General features: G+C 41.7%; 1 protein-coding gene across 2 annotated transcripts in view; it reads left to right on the forward strand.

Annotated features, from left to right (window-relative positions):
- BTBD1 (BTB domain containing 1) overlaps nucleotides 1-15,759 on the forward strand; it is a 39,447-nt gene that overhangs the window by 17,970 nt on the left and 5,718 nt on the right. Inside the window, exons 4-6 of one of the 2 annotated variants that reach the window (XM_045067285.1) lie at nucleotides 4,525-4,722; nucleotides 9,521-9,713; nucleotides 15,593-15,680. In XM_045067285.1, the coding sequence (XP_044923220.1) occupies nucleotides 4,525-4,722; nucleotides 9,521-9,713; nucleotides 15,593-15,680 (479 nt within the window). The remainder of the gene's footprint in view (nucleotides 1-4,524; nucleotides 4,723-9,520; nucleotides 9,714-15,592; nucleotides 15,681-15,759) is intronic. The other variant, XM_045067286.1, reaches the window with a different exon arrangement.

Consider the following 15,759-nt stretch of genomic DNA (forward strand, 5'->3'; position numbering starts at 1 on the left):
AAGGAAACTATGATCTAATTGGAGACTCAAGGGACACATATGTGAAATTTAAGAGTTAAGACACAGAAAATTCTGGATAGCATACAGCAAAATGTGATTTTGCCTTTTCTGAGCTAGAGATCTAGAAAATAATCACTATGCAAATCCAAAACATGGAAAGATTACCTCCCATTGAATAGCGTTAGAAAAGTCTTGATGGGGAGAGTTTGATCTGGGCTGTGAAGAATGGGTAGCATTTGAGTAGTGCAGAGGAGAGGGCATTCGAGGCAGTTAGAGCCCCAGGAAAAAGCGGATGGGGGGGTGGGCGGTGTGCGGCCCGCCAGCCGGGCTGCGTGGGACTGGCTAAGGACGGTGGAGGAGTTTGACTCTTGTTACAGGAGAGCTGAGAGAGCTGACCCAGGCCTGTGACCTGAAATATTATCTTCATCATGATGGACACAATGTATATTCGATATCTGTGATTGTCTGTTATTATCTATCTTGCTGGCAGACAGAAAAAAGCATGGGCAGGGAGAACACCCCCATCTTGAAAGCTTTGGCCATGAAGTGGAACCGGCATTTTCACTCCTCATTGTCTCAAATTCAGTCTCATGATCCCATGTAACTTCCGAGGAAGGTCAGGAAGGAGAGAAAACAGCACCCGCTGCTGCCTCTGTCTGTGCCTGACCTGGTCTCCTGCTGTCCTCTCCCGTCATTCTCGCCCTTTCATATGCACTGGCCAGGCTCATTTCTCTTTTAAGCCTTTGTGTTTACTGTTCCATTGATCAGAATCCTTTCCCCCGAATCTGTATGTGGCTTCCTCCTTTATATTATTCCGATACCGAGTTAAACGAGACCTGAGACAGACCACCTTTGACCTTAGGGAAACCTCAGACCTTAGCCCGAGTAGATACACATTCCCCTGAACTGTCCCTGTGCTGTTGCTCTGACTGATTTTCCTCATGATACATTTTACTACTTGAAATTCTTAAGTATTGTCTGTTCATGATGGTTGTCTAGCTTTCCCACCTAGATTATAAACTTGTTTTTAAGGACTTTATTTCTCAGTAATCTCTACACCAAACATGGGGCTTGAACTTAAAACCCTGAGATCAGGAGTCATGTGCTTACTGACTGAGCCAGCCAGGTACTCCTGTCAACTCTTTTGCAGTCCGGGACTTTGCCTTGTTTACCATGGTGTCTCGAACACTGACGACAGGAGAACATAGTAGGTGCTGAGTTAACATTCGCTCACCAGCTGGTCCGTCTAGAACGCTGCCTTTCCTTCTGCCTTGGCTAGTTCACTCAGTCTTCTCATCTTGGCTCAAATTCTACTTCCGCAGCAACTCCTTTCTGAAGAGCTAACGTCCCACCCTCTTCAGTGACAGTGAGTGTGTTCGATTACAACAACATCCCATTGACAGCGTGTCTGTCTGTCTGTCTCGCAGTACCTTGGGAAGGATTTATACTCATTTCGCATCAATTATCCTGAAGGGCGAGGGCTAGATTCCTCCCCACTATACGTAGTAGGCCGCTGACTGGATGGTGGAGAGCCCTAGGCACCACCCACATTGCTGAGGAAACAGTGCTTCATCCTGATTTTCTTCCCCATAAGGGGTTGGCAAGTACACCATCGGTACTTCAGTCTGGGTCTGACATAATACTGTTTGCATCTGGGTGGCTTCCTCCTGGAAACTTTTTGAAGTAGGTCGGCACGCCCTCGGAACCCAGAATCCCTGAAGGGGGTGTAGATCCTCAAATATTGGTTGATTTGCTTTGACCCTCCCCCCCCACCCCAGATGCTTGTATTAAGATCTAGCCTTGCATCATGTTTGCAAAACATAGCCTTGGGTGTTTTTATGATCTTTATTAGGCTCAGCTGCCAATAGAAGACCTGTGTGTTTCCACACCACAGTCTAGTTGGCCTTCGATGCACTTGTTAAAAACTGTGATTGGAAGAGAAGCCTAGATGCTGAGAGGATGCTGGGCCGGGCTTCAGGAGCTCTTCATGCAGGTTATGGTCTTAGATTCGGGGGGAGCTTTTTCTCCTCTGGGATTGGGATATATGTGCTGGAGGGATGTGCTTGCCATTTTCCAAGTAGAGAGATACCATTTTTCTCACTGCTGTTTGCTAAGGGAAGAAGACAGTATATCACACTGATAGGAGAAAAAAGCAAATTTGCATTATGCTAAAGGCAGTATAATGCACTGTTTTTTCCCCTGCTGATAATTTAAGTTTTTGTGTTTATCTTTGCTGAAGCTTGTCAGCATACAGCATAGAGATTAGTAGATCCAGTTTTCCCACGAGTGATAAGTTATGGTGAGTGTATATTCCTAATCCTTTAAGTATCGAGGCATAAGGGTTTACATTCATTTACCTGTGAAAAATTTTTATGGAGCCTTAATTTATATTCATCTGCTCAGCTACAAAAGAAGGAAAAATGTCATTAAAAAAAATACATGTATAACCTATTCATTTTTAACATATTATTGGGCCCCTGCTGTGTTCTGGGGACTGAGACGTCTTTGCTGGCGTGATAGCTGTGGTTTGATACCGACCAGAGATTGAGTGTGTAGACCGTTACAGAATGCAATTTTTTTAAGATAAAATTTTCTTAGATGTGTAATACTGGGTAATTTAAGCATATTTAATGTCTTTAGATTTTTACTGTATTGGCATCTTCCCCTTTTTTTGAATTTTGTGATTATTCGTGCTCATTATTATGAATATCAGTTATTGTATAGTGAAGCCTTCAGGACTCTGAAGTGTTTTTTTGTTTGTGTACTTTTGTTTTTAACGATTTATTTATTAATTTATTTTGGAGTGGGGAGGTGGTGAGTGCAGACGGAGGGGCAGAGGGAGCCGGAGAGAATCCTCAAGCAGACTCCCCACTGAGCACGAGCCTGACTCAGGGCTCGAATCCCATGACCCCGAGCTCTTGACCTGAGTTGAAGCCAAGGGTAGGATGCCCAACCAGCTGAGCCACCCAGCTGCCCCTGTGTTTGTTTTTTAATCTTTCTCTTTGTATGAAAGACTCTTGACTCTAGTGCTTTTCAGACACCTGCATCTACTTTCCAGATTTCCTCTCTTCTCAGCCCCTGTTTGTGGGCAGCCTATCACTTTACTGTAGTCTGCTGGCCTCCAAGGCGCCCTCTCTGGACTGCTGCTTCTGGTCTACTGTAGAGAAGCTGAGTTGGTTTTTTTGTTTGTTTTGTTTTGTTTTTAAGTTTTGCCTCTGATAAAAGAAGAAGGATTCCAAGTGAAGGCCTGAGTTCCAGGCATGACATTTGTACTTGGACATGAGATAGGGAGTTCAGACTCAAGATGTCCTGGATTAACTCCAGATCACAGCTCTCACCGTCCCTCACTACCTCCTTCACAGGCTTTCCCGTCTCAGTCGATGCTGCTGCCATCCGTCCGTGGCGTAGACTCTGAGGCCGGAGTTATCCTTGCCCCTCTCCGTCACCCTCTGTATTCAGTCTGTGAGGACATCACACTGAGTCATCCTCCCGAATGCATCCCGAAGCCGATCGTTTTCACCTCTTCCTGCTGGTCCTGGCTCAGAGCAGGAGCCTGCTAACTGATCTCATTTCCACTCTGCCTCCACTAGAGTCTCTTCTCAACACGGCCGCCAACGTGGTCCTTTTACAACATAGAATGTCACAGCCCCAAATCCTCTAGGGGTTTGGTTCCCCTTCCCGCGCAGAGTAAAAGTCAGATGGTCTGTAGGGTACTGTAGGACTATACCTCATTGCTCCCCATTTGTGGCCTCATCACTGACCACTTTTTCCCTCTTGCTCACTGCAGTCTGGCCACGCTGGCTTCCTGGTTGGTCCTCACACTTGCAAGGCACAAGTTCATATATGGGCCTTTGTACAGGCAGTCCTGGTACTCCTGGCTAGGCCTCTGTTTGGCTGACTCCCCCCCACCCCACCCCCAGATCAAATCTTACTAGCTCACGTGAGCCACCCAAGCCATCCTATTTTAAACGGTACTTACGGTTCCCCTTACTCTGCTCTTGTCCTACACTTGTCATCTAACATCATAACATTTACCCCCATTAGAATCTAAGTGCCATGAAGGCAGATTTACTCAGTGACGTATCCTCCTCATCTAGGACAGTGCCTGACACATAAAGAGTACCTAATGGGAAGTCTTTGGGGAATGGGTAAATGGTTCTGTAGGCTTTGTGAATTTATGTATGTTACTAACTTGAAGCCACTTTCTCTGACTGACTGACTGTTAATCTTATCTGGATATTGGGGTTTCCTTGATAGATGGCACGGATACACAAGGAGATACTACACCTGAGTTGCCTTGTATGATAAGGAGTTGTTAACCTTATAACAGTTTTTTTTAAAAGAAAACTTTGCTGTTTAATTCCTCTCATTCTTCAATGTTTTTCTATATAGAGTCTATAGTTTTAAATCTCTAGCCTGTTTTTTATTGAAATTTGAAAACTTAATGTAAGCCTGTCTGTTGGTATTGTTTTGTTAAAGAGCAAAATATTCCTAATTCGCTTTATTTTTGTATTTTACTTCTAGACACACTCTGTGCAGTTCTCGAGAGAGACACACTTAGTATTAGAGAAAGTCGACTTTTCGGAGCTGTTGTGCGATGGGCAGAAGCGGAATGTCAAAGACAACAGTTGCCTGTGACTTTTGGAAACAAACAGAAAGTTCTAGGAAAAGCGCTGTCCTTGATCCGGTTTCCGCTGATGACCATTGAGGAGTTTGCAGCAGGTAGGGCAACACCCTGGCCAGAATCTGTGTGCAACTGGCCGTCAGCCAGCCTTTGTGTGCTAGAGGAGAAACAGCTGGTATTTAGGAGTTCTAGTCCCATGATACATGAGTGTGAGTGTGTGTGATTTCATTTACTTTTCCTGAGAGCCCTTCAAGATAACATTATACGTTATTTATTTTGATATGTGCATTGGGTTCTTTTTTTTCCCCCCTCCGAGTGGAGTTGCACGCAGGTTACCGTTAGTTTCAGGTGCACAACAGGGTGATTCTGTTCAGCAAGGCCCATGTGCTCTCCACAGTGTAGCCACCGTCTGTCACCACGCAGCACTATGACAGCGGCATTGACTGCATTCCCTTTGCTGAGCCTTTTGTTCCTGTGACTTCTTCATCCCATAACTGGAAGCCGGGACTCCCCCTCGCCTTCACGCATTTGCCCGTCCCCCCGCTCCCCACCCACCCGTCTGGCAACCACCAGTTTGTTCTCTGTATTTATGGGTCTGATCCTGGTTTTTTGTTTATCCATATGTTTTTATTTTTATTTTTTAGATTCCACATGTATGAGTGAATATAGGTTATAATTTTAAAATACTATGAGTATATATAAAAATCATATTTTTATGGATTAGAGAACTGAATCTGAAAGGTATTAAGTGCCTTGCTCAAGGTTATAATGATAGATCTTTCTGATTCTTAAGATCAATGCTGCTTTTTTTTTTAAAGATTTTATTTATTAGAGGGAGAAAGAGCATGGAGAGAGAAAAAGCAAGCAAATATGAACAGGGGAGCGGTGGGGGGGCAAGAGGGGCAGAGGGAGAGGGAGAAGCAAGGCTGCCCACTGAGCAGGGAGCCCACACTCTCAGGACTCTATCCCAGGATCCCAGGATCATGACCTGAGCCGAAGGCAAGACACTTAACTGACTGAGCCACCCAGGTGCCCCTGATCGACGCTTCTGATGTAAAATCAGAGAGACCCAGGGGTGCCTGGGGGGCTTAAGTGTCTGCCTTCAGCTCAGGTCATGATCTCTGGGTCCTGAGATCAAGCCCTGATTAGGGTTTCCTGCTCAGCGAGGAGTCTGCTGCTCTCTCGCTCTCTCGCTCCCGGCCTCCCCACTGTCTGTGTGCACGTGCTCGCTCTTTCTCTATAAAAGAAATAAATATCTTATTAATACAGGGTGCCTGGGTGGCTCAGTGGATTAAAGCCTCTGTCTTCAGCTCAGGTCATGATCTCAGGGTCCTGGGATGGAGCCCCGCATTGGGCTCTCTGCTCAGCAGGGAGCCTGCCTCCCTCTCCCCCTCTGCCTGCCTCTCTGACTACTTGTGATCTGTCAAATAAGTATAATCTTAAAAAAAAAAAAAAGAAATATCTTATAAATAAATACACATATATGTATGTATGTGTATATATATGCATACATATGTTTTGAATCTTCGTTCTGTGACCCATTCTTCTTATCCATATTGACATTGAGTATTATCTGCTTTTAAGTCATGGCCAGGTTGATTTAAAGGAAAAAGGAAATTTCATTATTGTTTAAAACTATATTTTTATTTACTGGCCATTTGTATTTTTTCTTAACATTTGTGACTTTTGTTTTTTCTGTTGGGTATTCAAATTTTTCTTGTTGATTTATCATAAATGTTCTAATTTTCTCTGAATTTGTTTTTGTTGGAATCAATGTTTTTTCTTTCTGCAGACTTTTTTATTGAGGTGTAACAGCCACATAATAAAGTGAACACACCTGCAGAACCACACTTGCTATCAGTTTGTCATTTATTACCAGTACCGAGAAGCCTTCGTCGTGGTCCTCCAGGTCCCTGCTCTCCCTCCCAAAGGAGGGGCCTGTAAATTAGTTTTTCTGGCGCCTGTAAATTAGTTTTGTCTGTTTTTGAACTTTTTTAGTTTTTATTTTAAACACCTGGTGCTTATCACCCCAAATGCACTCCTTAATCCCCATCACCTGTTTGTCCTGCCTTTCCTCTGGTAACGATCAGTTCTGAGGGTCTGTTTTTTGGTCTGTCTCTTTCTTTTATTTACCCCCATGATCATTTGTTTTGTTTCTTAAATTCCACATGTGAGTGAAATTATCAGGTAATTGTCTTTTCTGACTGACTGCTCTTAGTGCTATACTCTCTAGCTCCATCAAGGTCATTGCAAATGGAAAGATTTCATTCTTTTTTATGGCTGAGTCATATTCCTCTGTGTGTGTGTGCACATGCGCATACGCACCACATCGTCTATCCATTCATCAGTTTATGGTCTCTGGGCTGCTTGTGTGTTTTGGCTGTCGTAGGGTAATGTTCCTGTATACACCGGGTGCATCTGTCCATTTGAGTCAGTGGTTTTCATTCTTTGGGTAAATACCCAGTTAGTGTGATTTGCTGGACTGTAGGGGAGTTCTGTTTTTAACTTTTCGAGGAACCTTCATACTATTATCCGGAGTGGTTGTATCAGTTTGCCCACCAGCAGTGCCAGAGGGCTCCCCTTGATCCACATCCTCGCAGATACTTATTTCTTTGAGAGAGAGAGAGCATGTACGTGCACACAGGCAGTGGGGAGGTGGGGGGAGAGAGAGAGGGAGAGCAGCAGACTCCTCGCTAGGTTAACATCAGAAGCGTCGATCGGGGGCACCTGGGTGGCTCAGTCAGTTAAGTGCTCTCTCTCGCTCACTCTCTTTCCTCTCTCAAATCAATAAATCTTTGAAACAGAAAAAGAGCCTGTTTATTTTTGTTTGCTTTTTTTTTTTTTTAAGATTTTTATTTATTTATGAGAGAGAGAGAGAGAGACTGAGAGAGCATGAGAGGGGAGAAGGTCAGAGGGAGAAGCAGACTCCCCATGGAGCTGGGAGCCTGACGTGGGACTTGATCCCAGGGCTCCGGGATCATGACCTGAGCTGAAAGCAGTCGTTCAACCAACTGAGCTACGCAAGCCCCTGTTTGCTAGTCATTTTAAGAGTGAAATTACATAAGTGAAATCATATGGTATTTGTTTTTGTTTGACTTATTTCACTTAGTCTCATGCCCTCTAGCTCCGTCCATGTTGTTGCAGACCGGCGAGATTCATTCTTTACGGCTGAGTAGTATTCTCTTGTAATATATACCGCATCTTCTTTATCTTTTTGTCTGTCGATGGTACTTGGGTTGCTTCTCTGTCTTGGCTTTTGATAAATAGAAAATCTTAATTTTAATAGAGTTCATTTATCAATCTTTTTCTTTATTAAGGTGAAGGCTTTCTTTGTCTTTAAGAAATTTGCCAGCCTCAAGGTTATTAAAATACTCTCTTAATTTCTCTTAAAGAAGTTTTAATGTTTCACATTTAACATTTAGATCGGTAAACCAATTGGATTTTGGGGTTTTTTTGGTATTATTTTCTCACGCATGTGTATGGTATAAGGTAGAAGTTAAGGTTCATTTTTCCCCATGTAACTACATATTAAAAAACTACCCTTGCCCCATCCATTGCAGGGCCAACTTTGTTGTAAATCAGGTGATTTTGTTTGAATTAATCTGTTTCTGGAGTGTGTGCTCTGTTCCACTGTTACATTTGTTTATTCTTGACCAGTTCTACATAGTTTTACACCAGATCTTGACATCTGGTGGTGAAAATTCTCCAGCTTTATTCTTCTTCAAGATTATGTTGGCTATTTTTTGTCTTTTTGCATTTTTGTATAAATAAATTTTTTACTCAGCTTGTCAGTTTCCACCCCTCCCCCCGCAAAATCATGGGATTTTGATTGGAATTGTGTTGAATCTGTAGATTGGTGTGGAGATAATTGACATTTTTATAATATTACTTGTCACTCATACTTATATTTTATAATATTTCTAGTCTGCTGAGAGTTTTATCATTTATCAGCTGCTTCTATTCTTTTCAGATAGTGATAGAATAGTTCCCCCCTTTATTTTTGTTTTTTCAAATATGGAATTGACTTTATTAAACAATGCATGAGTTGGGCAGCATTCCGTCTAGCAAGCAGAGAGATGCTCTTTGCTGTATTTTTTTAATACGGTGAACTCCACTTGTTTTTCCAAATTAAACCTACTTTGGATTCCTTATATAAGCCAGACTTAGTTGTCATTCTTTATCCTATTACCGAATCCAATTTGCTAAACGTCTTAAAAAATAGATTTTATTTATTTATTTGACAGAGATCACAAGTAGGCGGAGAGGCAGGCAGAGAGAGAGAGAGGAAGGGAAGCAGGCTCCCTGCTGAGCAGAGAGCACGATGCTCAATCCCAGGAGCTAATCCCAGGACCCCGGGATCATGACCTGAGCCGAAGGCAGAGGCTTAATCCACTGCGCCACTCAGGCACCCCTAATTTGCTAAACTTTTAAAAATATTTTTATGGCTACTTCATGAGAGAAATTAGTCTATAACTTTCCTTTCTTGGAATGAAATTGTGGAATTTTGATTACCAAGTTTCTACTGGTCGCATACAAAAGTTATGGATGTTTCTTTTTTCAGTGTTTAAGAGTTTGTGTAGGATTGGTGGTTTTTTTTTTCCTTAAGTGTTTAGGAAAATTCACCAGTGAGGATCTAGAGTTCTTTGTGGAAGATTTTGTTTGTTGTTGTTTTTAAAGATTTATTTATTTATTAGAGAGGGAGCGCTATTAACGGTTATGTTCCACTAGAGTAACCTCAAGCGCATTTAGAAATCTTCGAATACATAACCAGAATGTCTCTACTTCTCTGTTACTTTACGTTCTCTAGATTTGAATTCACGTTGTCATGTGAAGTATTAGAGGGTTAGGAATTGAAGTCCAGGCGCTTTTCCTGAGGCTCTCTCTTTCTCTCTGTAGGTCCCGCTCAGTCTGGGATTCTGTCCGACCGCGAAGTGGTCAATCTCTTTCTTCATTTCACCGTCAATCCTAAGCCCCGGGTGGAATACATCGACCGGCCGCGGTGCTGCCTGCGGGGCAAGGAGTGCTGCATCAACAGGTTCCAGCAGGTGGAGAGCCGCTGGGGCTACAGCGGGACCAGCGACCGCATCAGGTAGCTGCCTCGTGCAGGGGCCGGTGCGCGGCTCCCACTGCAGATCGCTGACCGGGTTTTGTTTGCCACTGTGTGTGATCCGCGGTCCAGAGTCAGGGGGATACAGCTGTCTCCTCGCTGGACCGGGACTGCGAGGACCTCTCGGGAAGCGAGTGAAGGTAGAAAGGTTTGGGGTGGGCTTCTGCGGCCTGGGCTCTGTTCGGATGGCCACTGCTGGGCAGCGGACTCCGCACCTTCATTAAGCAAACCCTTGCTCTTAGGGCGTCTAGCCTGAGCGCTCCCTTTGCATGGGCGGTCACAAAAGCTTGAATGGGGGAAAAAATCAGAGTCCTGAAAGACACGTGGATATAAACCTGTGGAGGAATTTATCTCTGCTCTGTTGTTTTTTCTTTAGGTTAAATATCAAAATAGAGTGAGTACCTGTTTTTGTAAAATGGATTTTTACTTAGGTGATGGCACTTTAGTATCAAATGAGGAACTAATAATAAGTTTGTTAAAAGATAGAATTCTGAGGGGGAGGACTCATTAATTATTGGGTGAAAATGGAAATGCATTTGTGGACTACTTAATAATCATTCACAATGAGAATATTATATAGGAAAATTTATGAGATGAGGCAAAAGTGTCACACAAAAGGACAGTAATAATAACCTTCTTTTAATAAAATTAGGGTAGAAATAAATAATTTTAAGCATTCAGCTAAAGTAGCTAGAAAATGAATAGCCACAAAAAATAGAAAAGAGAAGGGAAATGGAAAAATGTAGAAATTAATGAATTTAAAACAGTAGAATTAAGAAATCCATAAACTGGTTTCTTAAAAAAATCAAAATAAATAAACCTCAAAAATGGTAAAGGAAGAAAACACACATTTAGGAATAATAGTGGGGATATAATATAATCATATACTAAGGCAGTCTTTATTTTACTTCTGAGTTTAATCTGTGCTAATAAATTGAACATCTCGATGGAATGGATCATTTTATAGGCAAATATAAATTATCAGAATTGACTGGAGAAGAAAGCCTGAATAGACCAATTACCAGTGGAAGGAATTAAAAGTTATCAAAGAACTGTCCCTTCACAAGGTGGTTTTTACAGGTGAGTTTTATCAAACCTTCAAGGAATAGGTCATTTCCTTGAGGCTTAAAAGAAGAAAGTACTTCTTGGGTAATTATTAAAAGAAGCATAACCCTTATACAGGAGTCTGATGAGACAGAAACATTTCTAGGTCAGTCTCATTGCTACAGAAGAACTTCTGTATAAGATACCAGTGTCTTGAATCTAGCAGTACCTCAGAAAAAACAGTACTGTATGAGCTAACAGGGTGTATGTGAAGATTGAAAAAATGCTCAGTATTATAAAATACATTAAATACCCATTAACCACAGTAGCAGACCAAAGAAAAAAAGGAATATGATTGTTTCAGTAGGTGTCAGAAAGACTTGATAAAATCTCACCTTCATTCCAGATATAACTGTTCATAGACTTGGTCTAGAAAAATTCTTTCACATGGTAGACTGTCAAAACCTCAAGAGAGCAATGCTGGCCAGCCTTTCTGGGTCTCAGCAGTATTATAATTCTGGGTGATGGGATTTTTTTATGATTGTCATAAAGAGTAAGGAAATTAGAGCCTTGAATAATGGAAAGGAAGAAGTCTTTTTCATTATTTGCAGATGATATTATCTACGTTAGTACCAGTTCTTTTTTATAATAAAATATTTTATATTCCCTCTTTACTAAACTGATGAAATTCATAGACCATATGCTTCACACATTGCTTTTAATTGCCATGATGACCTAGTTGTAATGGAGCAGTAACCATAACCGAGATCAAGTAAAAGCCGTGCTTTGGTGTGTGGGCACTGTACAGACAGAAGCAGGCAGTGCGCGTGCACACCAGCGTGCTGAGACCACTACGCTGGTGGGGGACAGGTGTAGCATCCTGATGTGTCAAAAACCAGGAGCGGTGTTGCTGCTGATCGTGTCATTTTTTTTAAAGGTTTCAAATAAAACAAAATACGGTCACTCCTATTATTTTGTTTTTAGATTTGCAACTCGCTGACTCTCTAAAACTTATTTATACTCCCCATATCAGAACTTGAGGTGCTTTCTTAAGTCACAGGAGAGTTTTTTGGGGCTGGGGGACTGTGTTCCTATGTGAGGTCACACAAGGAGATGCTCTGTGCCTTATTTTCTCTATCCTGTGCGAATGGAGATAGAAGAGGGCCGTGCAGGGTCCTGCAGGACAGGCTCTGGGCCATGTGAACCCTAACTCTGCACCTGTTGGTGGGGGACCTCAGGCACGTCACGGAACACTTCTGAACCTTTGTTTTCTCTTTTGTAAAATAAAATGGAATATACTATGATGAGCTGTTTTTAGGATTATAACGCATGTGAGGTGTGTGTGAGTGTATGTGTGTGTACACATGCCCCCCCCCGCCAGGAGCAATGGTTTAGTATTTGTGCAACTTTATAGAATATGATTACTACAAATACAAGAATTAACTATATAATATTTCTGCTCTATATTGATCACCTCTTGTAAAGGTCAGTGAATATAAAAATTGTCACAAAAAAATCTTTGGTTTGTGTTGAAGCACTGAGTGATGCTAAGGACTTGGGGACCCCACTTTGCAAAGAGAACAGAGGACTGGTTATAATGCCCTAATTCCATTCTTTGCACAGGCAAAAGACACATCCTCTCTGCAGAAGTGATCTTGCTTTATGACAACGATGACAAAAAATGTTTGGTTTGTTTATTTATAAATAAATTAGGAATTAGGTAGAATTAGGTTGAACTCATGTAGTTATAAATGAGTTTTTAACCTGCATGAATTCTGATAGGACACTTGAAAGTTGATTGGGATTCTTTGTTTTGGGAGACTATGCTAAGCATTGCAGTTAATCTGGTGCCCCTGGTTCCCTGCCAGTATTGACTCTACACCTTGGTGCAAACAGAGCTTGGCCTTCTTGAGGACCGGACTCATTTTGAGAACAAGGGATCCGTCTGGATAATCTCAGGATCAGTAAAAATCTGTTGGAACCAGTGAAAGAGAATAGTGACCACTTGTGAAAGGTGTATGCAAGAGCCAGTGGCATTCCTGCGTGTCCTCAGAATTCAGCTACAGAGATGGACGGTGGCAAGGGTTGAGTGTGCTCAGTGCTGCTGAGCACTTAAAAAATGGCTGAGATGGTATGTTTTGTTGTGTAGTTTGCCACCATAAAAAGACAAAATTTGAAAAATATTTAGATTTTCGGTTAAAATATTAAATAAAAAACGTATCACTTACAGTGACAACATAAAGGAGCAGGAATAAATCCTAAGAAACACACAGTCGACTACCTTTATGAAAAATTGGAGAACTTGGACTGGAATCCGCGTCTTTCCAGATTAACCCTGTGTGTGCAGTTCCTTTCAGAAGTTGCGTGTGTTTGGTACGGAGGAGTGGTTTGCAAAACTATTCTAAAGTTGACATGGAGGAGTGGTTTGCAAAACTATTCTAAAGTTGACCTGGAAGACTAAATGTATCTCTCTTTAAAAGAGCAGCATGGATCGAATGTGAGAAGTATTATAATGCTGAAATAAGTGCTGTATGGAACACACTAGAGAGTTCAGAAACCAGCCTGACGTAGATGAGCATTTAGAATATAAGGGAGGAAATTTAGAAAGGGAAGAAAGGATTAACCTCTGGGAAAATCAAGTTAGATCCTTTCTGATCCCATCTAGCACTGTCTGTATGAAGTTAAATTTTAACATTAAAAAAATGAAATCATGACAGTGCTAGAGGAGATGAATGTTACAGTGGGGTGAGATAGGCTTCTTTGAACTTGGTGGAGATCATATAATTTGACTACAGATAATACAGCATTTTTCTTCCAAAGCCACCATGAAGTTAATAAATAAATGACAAACAGGCTACTTTCCATAGTGGATGTTTACTGACAAAGCACAGCTATATAATATGGCCTTTCAAATCCACATGAAAAAGACACTCATCAGCAGAGAAAAATCTCTTTTATTTCATTAAAGAGAAAATCCAATAATGGTAAGCATATGAGCAAATGTTTTAACTCATTAGTAATCAAAGAAATATAAATAGACTCACTCAGCACTGCTAGCCTGAGATAGAATCAATCTTTGTTCCCTGTGGGGTGGAAAGTGTGCTAGTCTTCCTGGGAAGCAATTTGATAATGTTAATCTAAAGCTTTAAGAATATGCCTTTCATTTTCCTTAGCAGTTATACTTCTAGGAATTTATACTAGGGACATAATTAAAGTCCTGCAAGACTATTCATGATGGCACTGTTTTATAATAACAAAATTGGGAGTAACCTAGATTATCCAACAATGAGAAAGTAGTTAAATGTAGTGGACCAGTAGTAATTGTTCAGCTTTTTAAATGAAAAGTTGCAAAAAATATATGTGTGTGTGTGTGTGTGTGTGTGTGTGTGTTCCGAGATGATTTTTTAAAGCAACGTGTTCATAGAAAACAAGTCTTACTTTCCCATTGTTAGAAAACAGAACCAAAAGTCTAGAAAGAGAATGCACCAAAGGATAAGTGGGGCCTCTCTCTGGGTCGTAGATTTAGTGATGCTTTAAAATTGTCTTTGTTTAGCTGCATTTTCTATTTTTTTTTTTACAGAGAATATATTACCATTTTTTTTTAAAGATTTTATTTATTTATTTGATGGAGAAAGAGACAGGGAACACCAGCAGGGGGAGTAGGAGGGGGAAAAGCAGGCTTCCTGCTGAGCAGGGAGCCTCATGAGGGACTCTATCCCAGGATGTAAAACTCCTGAGACAGTCTTTGCCCTGGACTACAGTGGGTAAGAGCACAGGTGTTTTGGCCCAAGCAGGTCTGCAGCCCCCCAGCTATGCCACACTTTGTGACCCAGCAAGTTAATTTCTCTAAACCTCAGTTTCTTCAACCGTCCACACTGAGGATAATAAAAACAGTCCTGCGTTACTGAGTTTATAGAGCTGTTACAATGATTAAAGGAAATAATGTAAAATCTCGAAGCCCTGCATCTGGCTGGGGAAGGACTCGGTGTGTGGGAGTAGTAAGCAGTGACGTTGCTACAGAAGAGGCCGAGGGGCCCTGCTTTATGTCACCGATGACCGCTGGTCATAGGGTCTTTTGGGGCTGTTAGTACTTCCTGTCAGTTTTTGTACATTCATAAAATGGAGTAAGGTGGGTCTGTTTTTTAACTGTTATGACCGAACTGGACTTGGTAATTGTTGTGGAAGATCTCATTCCGATCCACCTGCGTCAATCGGGTCCTGACCCCACACTGCACCTCCGTGTTCTGGGAACGGCAGCCTCTTCCTTCACGGCTCTGCGCCCAACCTGGAATTACCGACTGAGTCCTTCGCTTACTTGCCTGTTACTGGCGTCCTCTGTTAGGCCACAGGTGCAGTGTGGGTAGACAAGCTTGCTGACCATTGTTTCCCTGGTGCCAGGCCCGATGCCCAAGTCTGACAGGCCTTGAGTAAGTGTTCATCCTGCCAAGAAGTTTTCTAGTTCGGGCCGCTGGGCTTCAGGCCTGATGACTCACACATTTGTGTTCATGAAGGAGGTGGGCACATGTATTTGGACTAATACATCATTAATATTATCATTACAGTAAAAGTGGCTGTTTGACCGTCAGAAATGTACAGTACAGAACACAAGTTCTACTTAAGTTACTTAAGTTAAAATTTACTCTAGAAAGAGTTTTTTAGTAAACAGATAACACCTCCAAGGAGATCACATTTATGACAGTTTGCCTTTTTATGAGCAATGTTAGTTATTCCAGGTAACACTTAGAAGTTTTATGAGCCTTCAGAATATGAACATTCACTGAATTATATGTCTATTTTATATCTGATTTCATTCTCAGGTTCACAGTTAATAGAAGAATCTCTGTAGTCGGATTTGGTTTATACGGATCTATTCATGGTCCCACGGATTATCAAGTGAATATACAGGTACACTTTCTACCTCACTATATAATTGAAATATAACAAGCGTATTTTTACAGTAAGATCTCATTTTGACAAACCAGAT

Source organism: Mustela putorius, unplaced genomic scaffold (genome assembly GCF_011764305.1).
Source record: "Mustela putorius furo isolate JIRA1106 unplaced genomic scaffold, ASM1176430v1.1 tig00003875_pilon_pilon_pilon, whole genome shotgun sequence".
NCBI lineage: Eukaryota > Metazoa > Chordata > Mammalia > Carnivora > Mustelidae > Mustela > Mustela putorius.